Raw genomic sequence first — 22,923 nt, forward strand, 5'->3', positions numbered from 1 at the left:
ATAAGCTATGTACCTACAAGGTTTGGTAAGAACCAGTAAAATTAAGCGTCGGAGGGTGCCAAATGGAAAATATATACAACAATGCAACTTCCATTATGAGGTTAAGATTCTATGTATATCTAGGCTAAGTATGGGCTCAAATATAGTATTAATGTTACATGGCATGTAATGTACGGTTACGATAGAAATGTACTTGGGTCTTATAGTACACAGAATTTGAGAGTAAAAACAAAATACTTTTACATATAGTATTCTAAACTAACTGTATCAATCCTTTGTTAAACTGTTTGAGCTCACATTGTGACTAACACAAAAATTATTATGTCCCAAAAATGTTTTTGTTATGCCTTTACATATACTAGTATTTTCATTTCAGATTCGGCATGGCTGTACCACACACATTGTGTGCAGAGAGGGGTTTGCAAGCCTTTATGGCATAAGTGTGAAAAGAGTTCGCAAAATCATGTCACTCTTGGCTGCCGCGGAAACCCCAAAGGACCTACGTGGGCAACATAACAATAGGCCAAGGACCAAGTCACAAGATACAATAGCATCTGTAGAGGAACATATTCGTAGTTTTCCTTATTGTGTTACCCATTATAGGTGCAGTGGTCATAAGAGGAGGTATTTATCTTCTGAACTTAATGTTTTGAAAATGTACAAGCTATACCTGCAGAAATATTTTCCAGATGTTTACTTAGCATTTGGTACACAAAGTAGCAGTGATGCTTAATCTGTAAAATGCAATGTAAGCTATGACTTTTACAATAAGTATTTTAGGAACAACTTTAACTATAGATTTGGTAGGCCAAGAACAGATATCAGCACAAAATGTGAACGGCTCACAGCATCTATTAACAACAGTCCTGAAAACAGTTTGAAACAGAACGTCGGTTACATAAAAACAAAGTTAAGGTTTTTTATACCAAAATGAAAGCAGCCAAAATAATGGCCAAAGGCAATGAAAGTGTAGAAATGCTGACTCTTGATTTCAAACAGAATATGCCATTTCCTCACCTCAAAACAACAGATGTGTTTTACAGCAGGCAAGTGTGGCTGTACATTTTCAGCATTTACTCTACTAAATCAGGTAAAAGCACAATGTTCACTTGGCCTGAAAGTACCGCGAATTGAGGATGTAATGAGCTGGTTTCTATTCTACATTATTACATAAGTACCATAATGCCCTCTACCATAAAACAACTACATGTTTTAGTGATGGTAGTCGTGGCCAGAACCACAACATAACCATGCTGAGGTTTTGGCAGTCTTTAGTGATCAATGGTCGACTTTCAGAAGTTCATCATCATTTCCCTGAAAGAGGGCACAGTTTTTTGCCCTTGTGATAGGCACTTTGGTACGATAGAAAAAGCAAAGGCAGAAAGAAGTTGTTGAAAGCTTCCAGGGGTGGAATGAGTTGATTAGAGAGAGTTTCGCAGTTGTGGAAGTTAACAAGGAAATTATTATGGATTTCAAAGGTGTTTTCATCTATTATTACAAAAATAGTTGTGTAAGTGAGGGCATTAGGTTCAGGATAACAAAATACAAGCTGTTTGTGTTCAGTGACAAACACCTTTTTGCAATGAAAGTTAGTAATAGCTTAAATGGCTTATTTTTTTATGAGTTTAAAATGCTAAAACCCAATATTGGTAATGTTGAAATGCCAATGGAGGACATGTATATGGGTGATTTGCCCATAAAGTCAGAAAAGTTGACAGATGTACTTAAATTATGTGTGTACTTATCCAAACATGTACAAAGCTACTAATAACTTAAAAAGTGACAACATACAAGGATGCCATTGTTGTGATTCAGAAGTGATGATTAGAGTTGTTTTTGCTTGAATATTGTAGATTCAGAATATAATTCAGTTCAGTAAGGGCCCAATGTTATTTTTATAATATATGTATGTAAGTAACAACATGAGAAATTAATCATAATTTGTTATCAAAATGTGTATTTAGTTCTAGGCTTTGCAATAAAATATCAAGAACTCTAATAAAGTGTTGTAATTTAAGGCAAATAAGTTTTTTCTCTCTCCTGTAATATTTACTTTTCTCACCTAGGGCCCTTCTTGAAAACGCCTCTTCAATTCATAAAACACCATTACAAAGCAAACCCAGACCTACAGGGAAGACACTGCAGCCAGCAAGGCACAACTGAAATCAACATCTGGATGATTCTGAAATGATAGATGAAGACAACAGTACCTAAAAACAAGACGTTCCATGCCAGGACAAGCGTCAACACTCAGGCGAATTGGACTTTATTGCGAAGCGGACAGGAATAACATAATTGGTGTGTGTGCTATAATCGTTTGCAACACATTCTGAAGGATACAGTAGACTCAATTTCCCCCTACCCAACAAATTCACGATATCAGAGGCTCGAAGGCGACACATAACCCGCAAAAAAAAAATGCCACACACCTCATTTCCATTCAACTTTGGATCCAAACTAGACACCAGCCAATGTAATAAAACGCAAAAACATAGAAATATGGTACAGCGATTAATAATATTCTTCTAGATAATCCACTGGACATACAAACTGGATATACAAACAATGACTGAACATCAGTAACCATATTCAAATAGAAACACCTGTGACTTGAAAATATCCCAACAGATGAATTTAACAATTACGCCTACCACAGCGACATACAAAAGTGACCAAAACCCAATATACCGATATCAATGTTAATAATACAATGTTTTTAACATCAAGGAAGTAGCAACGTTCTCAAGATGCACAAACCGCTTAAAAAACCATACCTAGCAAAATAATCATACTGTTCGTGGTACGTACCAAAAAAGTTATTTCATCAGTTAACCATCCAATTACCTCAATATAAGTACTGTCTTGCCAATTTACCAATGGCGTTTATTCGTTATAGAAAGCTCGAGTCGCGACTAAATCAATTTACGATTTTTTTTTTATTTTATTTTTTTTTTATAAGTTCGGTACCTATTCCCAATCTATTATATCTACATAAGTTTTAACTGAAACCAATAGAATAACTGCATAAACCTAATATTACATATCGATGCAAACAGATTTCTATTAATCCCAACCTGCTATTCGTAAACAATAAACATTAAAACCAAAACGATTTTACGATGCGCACATGCATTACCTAGCAAAAAAAAAAAATCGAAGTAACTCATAGAGTAGTATAGTATTAACTAATATGGGGGGACAGCCTAAGTTTCACCCCCATTCACTCTTAATTGTCTATGGACATGCCCTTCGGGCTGGTTCGTACATGTTCGGTTTTATTTTTATTTATTTTTTATCTGTACGTTCAAAACAAACATTGCAATATTGATCAAAAAATTGTTGACTAATGTTATTTTATATTTTTTTAAGAGTAAAACACATGTACACAAATATTTCCTTGTTACTAATTATGAGATTTTCAGGTAAGTTATTGAGCTATTTCTGTTTGATTTGTTAGGAGATTAGTTTTATATTATTATTATATTATTATTATTAACCTGCAATTGGGCTTTCACCCGGTGGCAAGAACTCCCACTCACTCCCCTCTCCCCCCCCCCTCCATCAGCTTTCTCCTCAGCTCCCTCCCATCCCTGACCTCCACCATTTCCTCCCCCAGCCCATTCCACTCCCTCCCCGTCCTCACCAGGAAGGTGTTCCGCCCTCTCTCTGTCCGCCTCCACACCCTCTGGAGCTTACATCTGTGGTCTCTTCGTCCTCTGTACTCCCCTCTATGTACTCTGCTTCCCAATTGCCCCCATCCCCCTTCCCCCTTCAGCACCTTGAACATCCTGACCAACCTTTCCACTCTTCTTCTCCTCTGTAACGTTTCCCACCCCAACTCCTTAATCATTTCCGTTGGGCTATGCAGTTTCCCATCCTGCCCCTCCCTCCTTCTCCACATTCCCATCACCCACCTAGCCGCTCTGCGCTGCACCCCTTCCAGCTCCTTCACCTCAGTCACCAGGTAGGGGTCCCAGACCGCCGCCGCATACTCCAACATTGGCCTGACCAATGTGGAGTATGCCTTCTCCTTTGTCCTCCTCCCAGCTCCCTGCAGGGTCCTACCAAGCAACCCCAGCGCCTGCCTTCCCCTCCTGACCACCCCCTCTATGTGCTCCGCCCATCCTAGGTCATTTTTCAGTGTCACCCCCAGGTACTTATATCCTGCTGCCTCTCTTATCTCCTGCCCCTTCCAGTAATATACATTTCGTGTGACTTTCCTCCTCTTTGTAAATCTGACAACTTTTGTCTTACCAACATTCAAGGACATTCCATTTTTCTCCGTCCATTGCTCCAACCTTATCAAGTCCTCTGTTAAACATCCCCCTTCCCCCACAACCTCATACACTACACAGTCATCTGCAAATAGCCTCCATCTGGCTTTCATGCCCTCCCCCAGATCGTTTATCATAATTGTGAACAACAGAGGCCCCAGCACACTCCCCTGTGGCACCCCCGACGTCACTTCCCCCTCCTCGGAGCTTTCCTCACCCACTCTCACTCTTTGTCTTCTATTCCTCAGGAAATCACCCACCCAGTTTACCACCCTTCCATCCCTCACCAGCAACTCAACCTTTTCCATTAACCTCCTATGGGGGACCTTATCAAACGCCTTTTCAAAATCTATAAAGATTGCATCTATCTGCTTCCCCCCGTCCACCGCTTCCACCAGGTCTTCCAACAGCCCAGCCATCTGGGTCTCGCATGAGAACCCCATCCTGAATCCATGCTGCCTGTTATCCACCCACCCCAGATCTTCCATTTCCCCCTTTACGTACCTTCCTACCAACCTCTCCATCACTTTTCCTACACAGGACGTCAAACTGACCGGCCTGTAACTTCCTGGCTCCGCCTTATCATTTCCCCCCTTGTAGATGGGAACTACCACTGCCTCCTTCCATTCCATTGGTAGTTTCCCCTCCTCCAGAGACTGCTTGAAAACCTCCAACAGGTACTTCCCAATCTCCCTATCACCCAACTTCAAATGACTATTCCCTATACCATCTGGCCCAGCTGCCTTTCTCCCTTTCAACCTCCTGATCACCTTAATTACATCTGTCAGTCGCAGCTCAAAGGCCTTCCTGCCCATTAAACTGTCGTCCTCTTTACCCTCCCATGCCTCCCCCTTTGTAAATACTGCCAGATATTGCTCCTGCAGTAAGTCTGCCTTTTCCCTGTCCTCTGTATATTCCTGCCCCCCTCCTCCTCTGAGAACCCCTATTCCCTCCTCACCCTTCACTCTTCTTATGTATCTGTAGAGCTCCGCCCCATTTACCGTCCCCCCTTCCCCCATCAGCTGTTCCATGTAAGCATCCCTTGCTTCCCGCGATTTCCTCCCTAGTTCCTTCCCAAGCGCCTTCATTTCCGCCTCTATCTCCTCTCCCCCAAGCTTCCTTGCCCTCGCATGCAGCCTCCTACATTTCCTTTTCAACACTTTCAACTCCCTTCCATAGTAGGGAGGGTCACCTCCTTGGCCTACCCTCCTCTGAGGTACAAAACGTGTAGCCATCTGCAGCAGAATATTTCTTAAGGCAGCCCATCTACCTTCGAGGTCCTCTATATCTACCCATCTACTGTATTCCCCCTTCAGGAATGCCTCTGCCCCCACTCTATCAGCCTTACCCCAACAGTTTACCACGTTTCCCCTCCTTACCCTTTTCTCCCTCCAGCCCACGTCTAACTCCACTACTGGGATCCTGTGATCACTGATGCCCTCCATTACCACACTTCCCCTGACCGCCTCCATTGGTCTCACAAGTACCACATCCAACAGGTTCCCGTCATCCTGCTCTCCTCTCCTGGCACCTTTTCTGGTGCTTTCAGTCACCACCTGCTCCAGTCCTCTGTTTGCCAGTTTTGTCCGTTTACAAGTTAACATTGATTTTTGTACACTATAGGCTTATCTTTTTAAATTTTAGGTAGCGTGTGGAGATTTCATCTTATGTTCATGAGCGCACAACGTATAAAATCATAAGAAATGTTTTCTGGTGGTGTGTAGCAGTTAACCGCATTTAAGTAAAAATATTTTAAAATAATTGTTACCAGAGCTGAATTACATTGAGGTGAGTGCACTTAATATAATTTGGGGTATTGCAGGAAAAATTATAAATTCCTAAAGTGTTTTTTACTTCCTGACATGTTTAAAATTATTTTTCTCTATGAGGGTTGTTTGATACTGCAAGTAGTTAATCATGTTTAACATGTGGATAGGTTAGGATTATTTATTCCAAATCTGTAATATTGAGATACTGCCCTTGGGTTAGCTGGATTAAAAATACAGTGAAATTTGTTAGGTTAGTAACATTATATGTACAGTGATTCTAAGTACAGTGGAATTTACATTTGGTTAGCTTGGGATAGCACCAATTAAAAATTCTGTAAAATCAATTGAACGGTTGGATGTTACTAACCTAATCTAACCAACCAATATACATTTTACAGTGATTTTTTAGGTTATTATCTCACGTTGCTGCTTTTTGTATGCAAAATAAACTTTGGACACTTTTTTTTTAAACTTTTCATTTCATTTAATTTCATTTATTAGCGTCCTATATTTGACAGTACATATGTACAGGTTTTGTCAGCAACATTATAAATAAAATACAACATCAAAATACACTAACAAAACAATATTAAAAAAAATACATTATAACACAATAATATATGATACAATAAAAAATGATAAAAACAAAAAAAAAACAATGCAGCAATTTATGTAGATGCACTGAGGAATTCATTAACAGAGTATGGAGCTATTCGTAGTAGGTAATCTTTGAGATGTCGTTTAAATATGGTATGTGATTGGGATGCTGTATTTAACAGAGATATCGGTAGAACATTTATTAGTTTAAGGCCCATGTAAAAAGGGTTCAATTCGTATTTTTTTGTTGAATGAAAAGGAATATGATTCTTATAAATGGATCTGGTAAAGTGATTATGTATTTCATTATTCTTTACATACTTAATATTTTGAATTACATAAATGACAACCGAATATATATAAATGGCTGGAAATGTTAAGAGTTTGTTATTCAGGAAAATAGGCCTACAAGAATCTGTCTTACTAAGATTATAAATAATTCTAATAACCCGTTTTTGAAGCTTAAATATCTTTAGCCAATATGTACCTGTATTTACTCTGAAAAAAGTTTTTTCTAAATTCAGACTGGTTTTTGAGAAATCACTGTTTATAGGTTACATTACATTACCTGTGCAGTAAAGGGCCTGTCACCATGTTGTTCTTTAATTGAGTTGCAGATCTTGTTGTTTTTCATACACAAATTGTCTATTTTTTATTTGGATATTGCAATGCAGTAACGTAAATTAACACATTAAAAAAGTTATGTGACTCCTTATTGTGCATTCCAAACCCAAAGCATCAGTCCTTGAGAGCGATATTTTTTAGCAGTTTATAGGTGCAAAATTCTGATTTTTTACGTGAGACAACACATAACCTGACATATAAAATAAATTTTCATTTTGTAATAAATGATTCCTTTTATACGTCAGGTTACGTGCTATTGCAGGTAACTAATCTGCGCTTTTCGCCTCCATACTGCTATAAAAAATCCCTGTCAAGGGTTGGCGTTTTGGTTTGGATACACATTAGAGACTCGTAACTTTTTTTTAAAACTATTATTTACGTTTCATTAGGTTATAATATTCAAATAAAAAATATATACATTCTTATATATATGGAAAACCACAGGATCTGCTATGCAATTAGAGGGGAAAATGGTAACAGCTGCTTCACTGCATAAGCTATCTAGCGTGACCTGCAAAATGTGATTTCTTGAAAACCAGTAGGAATTAAGAAAAGCTGTTTACAGTTTTAATAGAGGAAGGTTTTTAGTGTCTGAAACGGTATTTTCAAAATTTTATAATTTAATTTATGGATAAGCAGCAACAAAAGAAAATTACTTTTTTTAAATTTAGCTAACCAACCATTCACATGATTTTACAAATTTTGTATTGTTTATACTTTAACATTAAACTACTGTTAAACAATTTATTTCAATTTTTTAAAAATATATTTGGGAATTAGCGCAGTATAATCAAAGACGTTTACTGTATTGATGATTGATTTACTTTATTGATGCACAACGAAGTTGTATAATTGTTGGATTGGTTAAGCAAATTCAAGCATCAAGGGTACTGATCAATGGTTTTTAACATTATATTTTCTTAATGAATCCATTGGTAAAACGTTAAAACACTGGAATGGCTAAATTTCCATCGACTGCTTATGTTTTTTTCCGCATGCTCACTTGAAAACAATTACAGGGTTATACTGTAGTTCACAGTTGCAATACTTGGTTAGGTTAGTTACATAAGTGCTGTTAAATCATGAAAATGGTTAGGGAAAGGTAACTTCTTCATAACTACTGTAAAATGGTGTAAGCAATTATTCTTTAGGTAAGTTTACCTAGACTTTAAAAATAATTTATTTGGCGAAGTACATAGTACTAAGAATTACTATTTATCAAATTTGGTTTGTGTGGAAAAGTTGTTACTCTAGGAAATTTCTGAATCCATCTTTGTAGGAATATAAACTAATATTATTAGAAACAAAAAAAGAACAATGTGTGGTATATTTTAATTTTCTAACACCCTCTGAACTCTGCAGTTATGCGATTACCGATAATAATTGTAAATCATTGCAATATACATCCGACACATTTTGTAGTGATTTCACAACTGTACTATGAAGTAATGCCATCGACTGCTGCAAAATAACATGCTTACATCTATTCTTGTGTAGGCATTTTGTTGATACAACTAAAATATGAACATATAGGATATATATAGAATCTTACAAATTTTGGTAACCTACCTACTAATACTCTCCCCGAAGACTTTGGTTAGATACTTAAAAAAAAAAAAAAAAATTAACTGCTTATGTGACATGCATTACGTGAAATTAATTCAACTTGTAAACATTTTGCTTTAGTCAAAGCCTAGATTTGCTTAAGCTAATAACAAGCAATTACATCACTTGAGGCCCTGAGAAACAAACTTCTAAAATTGTGTAGTTACTTGGATTGTTAAATACCTAGTTTTTCTGCAATAATGGGCACAAGAGCAATAGAATTATGTTTTTCATATAATTTTTTTTCACATAAATGAGTTTTTGTCAAAAAGTATTTGGAAAAAATATCTATTTGAAAGGACAAAGAAAAATGTTAATTGTAGTACATAAATGAGAATTTACCAAAATATTTAATGTATCAAATTTCTAACTGAAATGGTTTTGAAATTAATTTATCATTCTGGTATGCATAACTTTTTTCTTTGATACATTTATTTATCAGTTTCATTTCTCTTTAGTACAATATAAATCATTTAACTTTGATTTCTTTTTTGTTTCAGGCTTGTGGAGAACAGCTTTTTTTTATCTACTCTTTGGCTGGCCAATGTAAATAAGCAATGATTTCGTGAATGCAGCGAGAGAGTTTATTTGATGTATTTTAAAATCACTGATAATATTTATTGATGTATTTTAAAATCACTGATAATATTTATTGATGTATTTTAAAATCACTGATAATATTTGTTTTGTGGCTGGAAGATGGTAACCATGGTGACTTGTGAATTTTTATGAAGATTAATAAAAAGCAGTAAAAATTATTAATGGTTGTCAGAAGGAATTTTTTTTTCAATAATCAATCAAACATCTACACTCTACAGTAACAATTTTCCTTAACTCAAATAATATTTCAATACATATCTTATAAAGTATTCATATATGTACAATACAGACCAATTTTGAGCTAGTCTGATATCAGTATATTAGTTATTATTATTATGAACATATACTATCAGAACTACCATTTGCATATAGTGCACATACATACATAACACTAGCCAACAACCATTAAAAAAAAAAACACTACTATATACACTTACATAAAAAACAAACAAATCATAGACAAGTACAGATTACGTATTCACTATAATATTCTAGAGCCAATTCCAATAAGTGTATTATCAATAAAAGAAAATAATTTTTTTTAAATAACAATATTTCAATATGAAGGAAAATCTGTATTCTGAAGTTCTTGTATATGTTTGGTATCAATCAATGTAAATTAATCAATCTTTGATAAAAAAAAATCTGAAAATGATTAATAAATTAAAAAAATTATTGCCTACCAGCTCTGGGTTTTGCATGAAGGTTCAACTTCTCTGACTTCTGAGATTACAGACAAGATTTTAATTAATAATACTATTGGCTTCATTACTAGATTATCTTTCAACCTATAATTTTTTATTTGAATCAGTTCATTGAACTGAAATATTTGCAGCAATTTCTTTAAATGTTTATGAACTTGGATTATTTAAAATACAAATGTAGGTAGGCTTACTAGACCTTTAATGCCATAAGATTGTAATCACATAGGCCTAATTTCACATTTACAACTTAAGTCTTGGAGCTGATTTACATTAATATTTGTGCTAGACTTTGTAATTCTTAAAATTTTATTTTCTGCAATGTTCCAAAGAGCATTGCTCTATTTTGGAACAAAACAATTTAATCTGACAGTTTGTTACAACACTATTCTTCATAAAACAATGCACGTTAGCCTGTATAATATGAATTAGATCTAACATAAGAACTACAAACTGCACATTTGCACTTAAAATATTCATCAAACAGTTAAGGAAAGAGATTAAACATAACATTTAACTCTTAAATCGTCATACTTCATTTTAGTTATCACACTTATGCCTGTATGTGAACGGGATCAGAAATTAGCACTGCAAATGCACTTTTAACACTAATAATTAATTATATCAAACACAAATGATATCAGTAACATCATACTTCATTTTTGGTGTTACAGTAAGCTTCCATAAATGTTTCTTTTTCTCAGAACATACATCAGAAAACTTTTCTTGAATTTAAAAATTACAATAAATTTTTAAATACCTAATGATTTGTTAGATAGCAAACCTTCAAAATATGATTTACTTCCAATTTTTGGATTAACGGCATTGAAGTTTTGTATTGTTTGCCATGGAAAACAATGGAAATAAATAAACAAATAAATAATTAAAAATATAAAGACACAACTGAATCAGCTGTAGTTGAACATACAGAACCAGCGAGGAGAATAAAAATATAATAAAATATAATATGTTATTATGTTCACTAAAGGTATGCAATGGATGGAGGATGCCCTACATTAATAATAATTAGTAACATAGAACAAAGCAAATCTGTAGAGAAGAGACTTTTAACATGCCGTCACCCGACCTATGTGAAAGGCCCGGGGGGTACCTGACGGGCGCTACGGGCGTCGCGGTGCTCTTGTTGTCCGGAGGGGCGCCAGGCTAGCGGACTGCTAGGCCGTTGATGTTGGGTCGTGGGTACTCTGCCCCCGCGTGCCCCGCCAGGTACACGGCTTGAATCTACCCTGAATGGTTCTCTCTTGACTGTGAAGGCCGCTCGGCTGTGTGAAGGACGGGAGACTCCGGAAAATTAGCATACACGAGTTGGTGAGAATTACCTTTAATCTAGTCCCGCTACAAAACACTCTCACCAACACTTGGCGACGTCTAGCCGTTACACGATTAATACAGAAAAAATATAACGCTACGCGACATTAATGGTTACCGCGGCAGTCTCGCGGGACGCGGGTCGATGCTCGCTGGAGACGGCCAGCGCCGAACATTAATGGGTGCAGGGGGTGCTCTCCCTAGTAGCACATACAGTTGGGCCAATGTTGGCATATTGAAAATGTCCACCGTTGGACAACGGTATAATTGGCACACTTGCCTACTGTTGTCCAACTGGCTCATCCCAAATGAAGGGCCAACGGTTTTCTAGCAAGCATTAACACCACCTGGCCAACAATTTTATTCTGATGGCCCTACCAAATATATTTGCAATGCCAACAATTTTCTATGTGTGGCCCAACCAAATGTATCTGCAATGCCTACGATTTACCAATGTCTTTTTGCAAATGACCCATCCAAATATTCCCACTTTCCCAACTACAGGGCAAACGTGTCACATTGTATTCCCTTCAAATTGAAGTTCTAATAGGCAGCAATTCAGTTTATATGAAAAGGTTTACAGTAAACTACATGTGAATGGCAAAACCATTTTTTTCGTTTGCATAATGAATTACTTTATGCAACACACACACTAGGTACAGAAATAAAAGCATCACTAGACACTTGAAGTGCTGTAATAAAATTGCACTCAATTGTTAGAACTGCATATTGAATGCTCATGCAATATATATTCTAGAAAATTAATAGGGGGACAAAACAGGAATAATGCTGGTAGTCCAGCTCTTAACAAGAATAGAGAGATAAAGGCTGAATGTTCTGAGCCAATATAATAGTTATTCTATCACAAAGTCAACTATTTCAGAGCTAACCCCTATTGAAAAGGCTTTAACTTTCCCTGCACCCAAACATTTTTAAATGAAGTAAAATTCAATAGATAATGCTTGTTAAAATACTGTACTGCATAGTAAATTAAAAGAGCCTATAATATTATATACACAATTTCAAAATGTTAAGAAAACTATCACTGTCGTATAAAGTGAAATTAGCCTGTCGCTTCAAAAACTTAAGGCAGCCTCAACATATACACAACCTCAAATATAGCAGTCTTATCCTATTACCAATTGATTGATATGATTAATTTGGAATTAAATTACTTTCAAATGTCAGTTACCATGATTTACATTTTATAACCTAAGCAACACAATAATAGTTTATAATAAATTTCGTTAAACAAGCAGTTTATGTGTATGCAAATAACAACAAACATTTTTGAAAAAAATACTTTAATTACAATACATAACTTACAAGCTAACAAAAAAAAGATGCATGGTTAAATTATTGCTGCACAAGATTCAGCTGTAATAGTGTGTAAGGAACATTATTATTACCTACTTTCCTGCATAGGTATAAAAAAATAAAATAATAATTGTAATCACAGAGTAATTTTGACCCTGGAACTGCAATAAAGAATTTTTTAAAAACACTGGAGCTGAAGTAATATAAACTATACAAAACATCAAGTAAGAAAAAACAAAAACATACATTTATTTTAACTTCCAAGCCAGTAAATAACACATGATTGAACTGTGGGGTTTGTGATAAAACAAATGCTTCCAGGATGTCAATGAAGTACATTTATATTTGCTTACAGGACAACTTCAATAAAATACATCCATATTACAATATGGTATACACAAAAAACACGCATTATCATTGAAATCCGGTAAAAGAACACACTTACGATATAACTGTGTAGTGTATAACTTCCTGTATTTTACAAGATTATCCACTAAGTAAATTTTTAAAGTACTGCTTTTTAAAGGATACTTATTATAATCAGTTTTACTCTCAAAGCGACTACATTCAAGACTGTAAATTCCTGGAGAGAGTGCCTTTTTAATTCCATTTACTACAATTACTTCACCGTTCACAGTCATGAAACAACTATCTGAATAATTTGTGCCTATTACATATTTATTACGATCTCCAAACACAACATACCTTATTGAACCATCAACATTTTTGACAACAGATGACTGTTTTGTTGTTTTTAAACAACACGACGCATCTTCACCTAATCGCTTCACTACTTGTTGCAATGGATTGTTTGGTGCACGAACCATGTTTTTAATTTTTTTCATGAAGTTTTCAAAGGGGAAAGCAGAGAAGTGATCAAGTTTACCAAAATTGGCTACATCATCTGCTAGGTGTAACAAATCATGAAAATTGTAAACAAGTACTTCCTTTCCATACAATGCAGGTATTTCTTTGACAAAAACATGCATCAAATCATTTGCATACTTTCTCCATGAGTTTTGTTCACCGATGTCACTTGCCAAAACATAAACAGCCGTATGAAGTAACATGAAATGCTCAAATAAACTCCTGGGCAAAACTTTAACTAAAACAACTGGTCCAAAATACAATAAAAAAGATCTGAATTCAGTACCTTTCCAAAATTTAAACAATTTCACGGGTCTTGGTTTGCGAGAAAATTCTTTAGGAGTATGCTTTCTCAATATCTGCATTCTGTTAGAAAGAGTATCAATGCTTTTTGAACTTAACTTCCCTTTCCTAAGGCCAGTATCACACCATATGCGTATCAATCGTTTCATTACCCCCAAGCAAATTAAATGTAAATAGTCCAATGGAACCTGAGACACAAGTCCTAATTGCAAACTAGATAACACTGATATTGATTTCTGATGGTATGGGTATTCCATGTATTTAAATGACTCATCAGACCTCAGTGAACAATCAATTTTGTACGGCCATGTTGTTCTACCATAGTATTTCCCTTTTTGAACACACTTCTCACATCCATTTAGTGAATTATGGCCAACTACAGATTTCACAAATGACCTTGCTGGTGCATCAGCAATTACACAACTGACACAAAACTTATAGTGCTTGTTCGTTATATTTATTCCATTTCTTTCAAGGAACACACATTCATTTACAAATGGCTGAAGAAATTCTGTAGCATCTGAAGGCTTTGATGCACCATAATATACTGCAACTACAAAAGGACACCTGTCAACAGCCTGGTCAAGTATACCCAACAAAACCCAGAATGATTTATTTGAACTGGAAAATAATGGTAGTCCATCAACATTAACAGAAATTGTCACCATATTTTCTGAACTATAGTCCCTGTAAATGTTTCTTAGCAATGGATAGTGACAAGGTTTTAATCCAGTTAGGGCTCTTTTCACTAGATTTTTTTCTACACCAAAGTATTTGAAAAGGCCTGAGGTATGTGTATCCACTACTGAGTACCTTGGAGTGTGAAGCAAAGAGCGTGAATCAAGGGGCAGACCTGACATATGTGGTTTTAAAATGTGCAACAAAGCTGTTGCTGCATTATGTGGTATGTTATAACTGTACATCCAATCAACTAATTTTTGTTCAACAGGAACAATGTTAGCACTAAGTTCAGAATTTTCAATTTCTTCAACTGAAGAATCATCATCAGTTCTACTTATACTACTAATACTGCTGCATATGTAATCATTATTATTTGTAGAAATACCTGCATTGTTTGAATCAGCACCATGATTGTTAGTGTGTGTGTTTACAGTAACATTTACATAATTGTGCTGAATTTCATTACATAATTCTTGACAAATTTCTTTTGAACGAACTGCCACTTTTCGCAAATTAGTTCTCTTTGAACTTCCACAGTAGACATTTTTCTGATGTCTTTTTCTATTTAGCCGACTGTCTTCTGCTGTCTCTACCTCCATCCCTGTCCTTTGCGAAACGGAACCAGTTCCGTAAAATGGTATTCACATCATCATCACAGATGTTGCTAGTGGATTTATTTCTTCTAACAGCAGCTAAAATGAAAATAAATATTAAGAATTTAACAAACTTTTTTATTCTAACATTACAAATACAATTCTGCACTATGATAGGTTTAATGCTCAATCAGTACAAGTAATGAAATAAAACTAACAATTAATTTTGTCAACAACTACAGTACGGAAACACAAATAATTTTAATCTCAAATAATGCACATAATTTTGAAATAAGTTAGTGTATAATAGAAATGTTAAAAATATTTACTGGCAACACAGAACATGCATTATATATATATATATTACAATTACTGGCAGGGTTAACCAGAACTTTTGCATTGTGGGAATAATGCTGGATGATGCCGCCGTTGGCATGTGGGTTTTCTCTGAATCTACACATTTCCCTCACCCTTATATCCTGGTGCTGCTCTACTGACCTGCTTGTTCGCCCTCATCGGCTTTGAAAACTTGCATGCTAAAATCAATGCTAATATTCTCATTCACATGTTAACGATCCCAATTTCAGAATGAAAATATTTTCTCATTACATTTCATACAATAAGAAATTAATAAATAAATTTTGAGTCATAATATACAACTCTACATTATTTACTTTTTGTATTTCACCTGCTACACTTTGTCTCGATTTTCTGTTTTGGTAATCAAATGATAGAATATGTAGTGATTTTATGTTCTATACTTATAATGTACTTAATATATATACACATACACACACATGTGTGTGTATGTTTTGTATTATCACTCTTACTCGTACTTGTTTTCACTAAAATGAATTCTACGAAAATAATTCATTAACACACACATTTCATGATAATACAGCTGTTAATTTGTTACAGTTATTTTGTATTAAAACTTGAAAGCAATACTAATAGAATCACTCAGTTGAATTTGGATGTATGAAATGGTAATAGAATTTTTTTTTAAACAAACAAAAGGTAACCACTCTAAGACAGTTCTACAGTAAAATCATTACTTAAAATGCCAAACATATACCTTTGTTACAGTATAAACTGATAATTCTGTAGAATTAAACATAGTAAGATAGGGTACTTTCGTATTAACGCCACCACAGCCCTTGATTAAGATTCTGTGGCTGCCATGATAGGTTTTGTTTACATTCATTTACTGCAAACGTTTACAGTAGATGCGGTGGCGGCCACGTTGGTTCTTATTTACGTTCATATTTCTGGTTTTTTGGTTAAATATTTAACTCCAGAAATTATAAAATTGTATTTTGTTCTGTTTTTGGCAAAACCCACTTCAATATTAACGTTTTTTAAAGCACTGCAAACTCTTACAGTAGATGTGGTGGCGGCCATGTTGGTTTTTATTTACGTTCACATTACCTTTTTGGTCAAATATTTGGCTCCTAAAAAATATAAAATTGTATCTTGTTCTGTTTTTGGCAAATCCCAAATACACATTTTCATAGCATTCAAAAATGGCATTATAAATCAGCAATATAGTGACTGACCAAACCCAACGTAACCCTTTGTCTCGGAACATAGGTCTGTTTGGAACGTTTAAAATTTAATGTTAAATCAAAACCCAGTTAACAGTCAAAAATTGAAAATAAAAAATTGAAGGGTTAGGTTAGGTCAGTCACAACATGCTTGTTTTCATTGGAAACTTCTGATTTAGCAGCTGCGGTGACGTTAATACGAAAGTACCTAAAATAGTATTCTATGCGTTTTGACTCACCAGGTATAATCTTCATCAGCTGCAGATTTTTTAATGCTATCTTCTGATTTTTTCCTGTCCAATTGTATTTCAATGCCAATCTATTTGTGAATAGTCTCTCTAGTATATGGCGCACAACATGATCAGCTTTTCTCCCTCCAACTGTAGCAAGTGTGGTTTCCTATGTATGGAAAACAGTACATACAATATGTTTTAGATGCCATTCTAGACTCAATATGAAACAGCACACTTACAAATACTACCACAATACATTTTATTTGCAGTACATATACTGAAAGCTGAAGTCTTATTCTCAATTAATTTGTCTATCCTTGTGATCTTTGTGCCAGAAAGTTACAGCAACACAAAGGTACAGTAAGACAAGGTGAAATCAGTGCAAAGCAACAGCAATAGTTATTTTAGAATGAATGTGGATTATTTAACTTATATACTGTTTACAAGACTTAATTTTATGACTACAGGAAGAATCTGATATTAATTTTTGTTTAAGCTTCGCAAAACTATTCATCACAAATAAAATCCAATCCCAAAATGCTGTGACTCCACCCTACAGCTCAAGTGGTCAAATTCTCTGTCAATTGCTGGGTACTAATCAGCAACCTATAGTTACGCTCAACCTATTGCTACAAGTAAGAAGACTATATTATACACTCTGCTTCCTAGAAAAATAATATCCACTTTTCGAAACTTTGGTATAAGACAGTAATTTCGGCCACCATCACGTCACTTGTCGTAACATATATTTATATTACAGCATAGGCAAGTCATTATGGTTATCACTACAAACTAAAAAAATTGGATTAGCTTACCATACATATCTTATTTTCTGGGATTGATATCCATTCTTCCACTTTGTTGAGTTGTTCTTCAGTCTCGCATGGAAGAGTCAAATCTTCTGGTAAAATATTTATGTTCTGTACAGTGTCTGGTAAAGTCTGCTTTAATAATTCTGATACAGATTGCTGAATAACATCCAAACGCTTCTCAATTTTGGCCAAATGTCTAGCGATCACTTGTAAACCTGTAATTATTTGAAACATTGATTACATAAAGCATGAAACTGCTTCAGAATAGGTAGCAAAAATTAAAAAAAAAAATAGGTTTACCAATAACTCATTAAAGTGACAGTAGGTACTTATCATGTTTAGATAAATAATAAATTATTTTATGGGTTTTAATACTAACCAACTTGCTCTCTGGTGGAATCTTCTGACACAGTAACATCTTGAGTATTAACAGTATTTCCATTTTCCACAGAACAAAGAATTGAGGAAGATGATTCTGGGGGAACATAACAAACCATTAATATTCTATAATTTCTTAAAATATTCTAGGTTCTTTGGAATTAACGCCACTGGAGCTGCTAAACCAGAAGTTTCCAATGTAAACAAAAATGTTGTGACTAACCTAACCTAACATAACCCTTAGATTTTTTTTAATTTCAATTTTTGACTGTTAACGGGCTTTTGATTTAACATTAAATTTTTAAACATTTCAAACAGATCTGTGTTCCGATACAAACGGTTTGGTTGGGTTTGGTCAGCCACTAATTTGCTGATTTATGGTGAAATTTTTGAATGCTACGAAAATGTGTATTTGGGATTTGCCAAAAACAGAACAAGATACAATTTTATATTTGCAGGAGCGAAATATTTTACCATAAAACCAGAAATGTGAACGTAAACAATAACCAACATGGCCGCCGCCGCATCTACTGTAAGCAACGGCTCCGGTGGCGTTAATCCCAAAGTACCATATTCTGGCTTCATACCTTCAAAGGTGGTGTTAGAGAAGAACATACTTAACATATTATGAATATCCAAAATAAAAAATGGACTGAACATAACTATTGCAAAATAAGGCAAAGGAACTGGTGCTTTGCACTGTTCCAGTATTTGGTACGCAGAAATAAAAAAATTGAGTGATTTATATATTTGGGATATTGATTATATCTATGGTGCAGATTTCCAATGTATTGAGCAATGCTTTGTGCATGATAATAAACATTGCAATCAACATGATTACATATTTTGCTCTCAATAAACTATTTTCTGCCCTTACTTGTTTAGGCACACCATCAACCCCTGCCATTATCCGTAATTTTTTTTAGCACAGTACATTAAAAACAATTTTTTTATTCTCCTCTATTGAGACAAAATGCTCAGATTCTTCCTAACATCTTAACTACAGTAGGTAGGCCTACACTCACCTGAATTAATAACACTTCTGCGAGAAGGACGAGAGTCTCTAGTGAACACAGAATCTGCTGAGTTGGACGGTGTGTTCACAGACCTTTGACACTCAGCCACTGGCACTTCAGCCACTTCCACATCTGGTGGAGATGGATACTTCTTGTGGGCTAGCTGGTTATTTGTGTCATATTCATCACTACTACTTTCGTCACTGCTGTATAAAATTCTTCTGTTTGGCCTTTTCTTCCTTTTCTGTGAGGATTCATTCTCATATTCAGTTGCAATGTCAGATTCAAATTCTGCATCTTTCAATTTTTCTCTGGCCTTTAATATGTCATCTGAAAATAAAACACTCATTTGTAAAACAGTTTTGTTTGTCACATAATTTTAACACATTCACTGAAGATAATTTAAATATATATAGCCTACACACACATACATACATACATACACACACTGGTTGCCGTCTTTATTACGAATACACCTTTACTTATTAGGTATGCAGTTCAGTTTTAAGTCTACTAATTTACTGTTCTAACTAAAAAAAGTTTAAGGCTTACATACAATACTGCAAGGAAGGAACATAATTAAGTTTATAATTATATATTTTGAAATTATATAAATATTTTGGGCACTATCTACAAAGTTAAGTTTGGTTACATGTTGAATAATTAAGTCAGTAAAGGTTTCTACAATTATTTCTAAACACAAGCTAAGACTAACTTTGTGCAATTTTTTTTTACATTCAGTAGCCTATCTCTGATTTTCATAACCCTCACTGTTACTAACAGTTTAGGAGAATTCAAGTTCACTTCAATGACATATACCTACATGATTGTGATTAAGTCATCAATATACAACTGAAGTATGCAATGGTGTAGGCACGAGGGGAGGGGGGCACGGGTAACATGTCCCCACCCCCAGAGACACAAAAGGTTGCCCTAAAACTTATTCGCCTGGAGCCTGCTTATACAATAACAGTTTCAAAACCTCTGCAAAACTAAAAAAAATGGCCTTAAATAGCACCATTTAGCAAATAAATATCAAAATTTTTCCGGGGGAGCACCCCCAGACCCTTCGCTCTTAAAGTGAAGATGAATGAATTTGGAGGATGAGTACCTAGTTGACCACCTCCTAATTAAAATCCTGGCTACGCCACTGGAAGTATGTGTACGTATAATATACACTCGTGAATGTGTAAAAATATTACATAGGTAAACTGCACATACCCACCCTTTTACACAGCTAATAAATATGGGAATTATTCATGTCTATGTGATGTGCATGTCACACACTTATTAAAAAAAATTGTGGAGAATTCCTATGGTATGTGATATGTTTAACACCTCAGCCTTTACTTTAACTTAAACAGTTAAACTTAAAACAATTTTGTACTCATTTAACAACTCATGTTCAAATCTTGCGATTTACAAGAATATATCTATGTCTAAAGCCCAGCATAATTAATAATACAAAAAATAATAAACATGATATAAATGCAAAAATTACAAAGTAGAAGACAGCTTTAAGTAGCAACTTAAGTATATTTATATAAAATATTACCAGTAATGTAGAATTTTCTCTTCAAAGCACAAATTCTCCATTTTTCACAAGGACGCTGTCCGTCACTGAGACATTTATTGTACTCTTGAGAATGTTTAAAAGGTGGCCAAAAACACTCTTTCTTTCTTGGTGTTAGCCATTTAGAGTGGATAATTCCAACCCCTCCTCCACTATCAGTGTCAAACTCCACTACTTGATACATGAAGGATAAATAAAACTGCCTGATTTCACCAAGATAATTTAGCCTGCATGAAAACAAAAACTGTAAGTTACATGAAATCAATTTTCCGCTAACATTAACATATAACTACTTAATCCAATGTTGCTATTGTAATTTTTCTGATAAAAGTTTTTGTTAAGATACCTACGGTACCTACATATGTTTCAAACAAAAAAAAAAGATTTGGTTTCCATGTAATGTAGTCCATCACAAATGAAATAATTTGTTAAAAAAAAAATTTACTTGTGGGTCAAATACTATTTAAGCTTGACACCTTCTGTGAAGTAGCAACCGAACAAAGCATACCCAATGCGAACTCTTACAGTAGATGTGACGGCGGCCAGGTTGGTTCTTGTTTAAGTTCACATTTCCTGTTTTTGATAAAATATTTCGCTCCTGAAAACATAAAATTGTATCTTGATCTGTTTTTGGCAAATTCCAAGTACGCATTTTGGTAGTACTCAAAAATGGCATCATAAATCAGCAAACAACAGGACAGCAAAGCATAATATAGTACGTAATTGACCAAACCCAACCTAACCCTTGCCTCAGAACATAGGTCTGTTTGGAACGTTTAAAATTTAATGTTAAATCAAAACCCCGTTAACAGTCAAAAATAGGGATTAAAAAAAAATTGAAGGATTAATGTTAAATCAAAACCCCGTTAACAGTCAAAAATTGAAATTTAAAAAATCGAAGGGTTAGGTTAGGTCAGTCACAACATGCTTGTTTTTATTGGAAACTTCTGATTTAGCAGCTGCGGTGGCGTTAATACGAAAGTACCCGTTTATGTATCACGTTAATAATATGTTCGTGTTGGCTACCTACACACTGACTTATTGTCATTCAATAAGATATATCATTGTGATGGTTTCACATAATGTTAAGTGCATATTCACATAGGCTATGTAAGAAAAACATCCGTTCATGTAACATGTTACGAAAACATTATCTAACCCAATAGCTTTTGCATGATACATTATACATGACTCTGTAACAAGTAACTGAGTACTCTCATCAGAATAGACAAAGTAACATATTTGCTATGTGCATACATTTGCATAACATCTTTGTTGTATTATATTTGGTTCTTGTGGTTATTTCTTTGATAGTTTATCTAATTGTACAGTGGAGCACATTTATTAACAACGAATCTCTATTTTGAAATTAATAAGGGCATGCCGAGTGTTTTTATGTGACCACCAGCAAAAAATGTGTCTTAAACACTTGGTTAGAATTTTCAAGCAAAATAATTTAAATTCTCGCTATTTAATAACACATACCCTGCGATAGGCATGCAAAATATATCGGTATCTATAGGGTAGATTTCGTTCAACTTCAGCCACGTCTTCAGGTTATGGTAGGCTAACTAGTAAAACTCCCCTGGTTTCATAAAAATTTATTAAAAACCGTAACTAAACCATACCAAACATTATTCTATATAACATGTCAAATCAATAATACAACTGCAAAATCATACCGTTGATTTTAGAGGTTTTAAAATGAAAAACTGAAACATTTTACGAAATCAGGTTTATGTGCTGTACCCCATTAAAATATATATTTTATAATTAAATCTTACCTTATAATGTATAAAGACAACAGAAATTCCTAATATATTGATAGCAAAATATATAATTTCTACGTGTTAAATATTATAAACGAAAACGTGCGAGTTTTTTTTTTTTTTTTTTTTTTTTTTTTTTTGATAGTGGCCTACAGCATGAAGCCCACGGCCATAGTTCAGAGTGTCGGGAGCATGTTAATCAGAAGAGGAGGCTAGAGAATAAACTACATCTTCTTGGTAGAGGCCCGTCTACCAAGGGTGGAGTAGGCCGTGGAGCATGGAACAAGGAGTTGGGGAGGGCCGGTCACCAAGGAAGTTACAAGAGCAACCCCAGGGTT

General features: G+C 34.8%; 2 protein-coding genes and 1 long non-coding RNA gene across 19 annotated transcripts in view; 1 reads left to right on the forward strand and 2 right to left on the reverse strand.

Moving 5' to 3' along the window:
• The window catches only part of LOC134527573 (protein HGH1 homolog), a 118,775-nt gene extending 115,615 nt beyond the window's left edge, over positions 1-3,160 (reverse strand). For 5 of the 10 annotated variants that reach the window (XM_063360368.1, XM_063360371.1, XM_063360369.1 and 2 more), the window contains exon 1: positions 2,809-3,146. Coding sequence is in view for 1 of the 10 variants with exons in the window: in XM_063360367.1 (XP_063216437.1) it covers positions 1,792-1,802 (11 nt within the window). In the remaining 9 variants the exon portion in view is untranslated. Of the gene's footprint in view, positions 1-1,791 lie in introns of all 10 variants that reach the window. The other 5 variants (XM_063360374.1, XM_063360365.1, XM_063360367.1 and 2 more) reach the window with 4 other exon arrangements.
• Positions 3,161-3,308: 148 nt separating this feature from the next.
• LOC134527572 (uncharacterized) lies at positions 3,309-9,627 on the forward strand. Of its 2 annotated transcripts, none has more exons than XR_010074220.1 (2): positions 3,309-3,422; positions 9,370-9,627. It is a non-coding gene; the product is annotated as an uncharacterized LOC134527572 (long non-coding RNA). The 2 variants fall into 2 exon arrangements; XR_010074219.1 differs by lacking the exon at positions 3,309-3,422 and adding an exon at positions 5,892-6,062.
• LOC134527571 (uncharacterized) lies at positions 9,606-22,695 on the reverse strand. Of its 7 annotated transcripts, none has more exons than XM_063360362.1 (7): positions 22,601-22,695; positions 20,799-21,043; positions 19,253-19,573; positions 18,229-18,324; positions 17,853-18,064; positions 17,044-17,203; positions 9,606-15,359 (listed from the first exon to the last, which is right to left on the reverse strand). In XM_063360362.1, exons 2-7 carry the CDS (start codon positions 20,998-21,000, stop codon positions 15,229-15,231), a joined length of 1,122 nt encoding a protein of 373 aa, XP_063216432.1. In that variant the 5' UTR covers positions 21,001-21,043; positions 22,601-22,695; the 3' UTR covers positions 9,606-15,228. The 7 variants fall into 7 exon arrangements, with proteins under 7 accessions (XP_063216432.1, XP_063216429.1, XP_063216430.1 ...); XM_063360359.1 differs by lacking the exon at positions 22,601-22,695 and adding an exon at positions 21,342-22,594; XM_063360360.1 differs by lacking the exon at positions 22,601-22,695 and adding an exon at positions 21,342-22,594 and having other exon boundaries at positions 17,013-17,203.
• Between the last annotated feature and the right edge of the window lie 228 nt (positions 22,696-22,923).

Source organism: Bacillus rossius, chromosome 1, assembly GCF_032445375.1.
Source record: "Bacillus rossius redtenbacheri isolate Brsri chromosome 1, Brsri_v3, whole genome shotgun sequence".
Lineage (NCBI taxonomy): Eukaryota > Metazoa > Arthropoda > Insecta > Phasmatodea > Bacillidae > Bacillus > Bacillus rossius.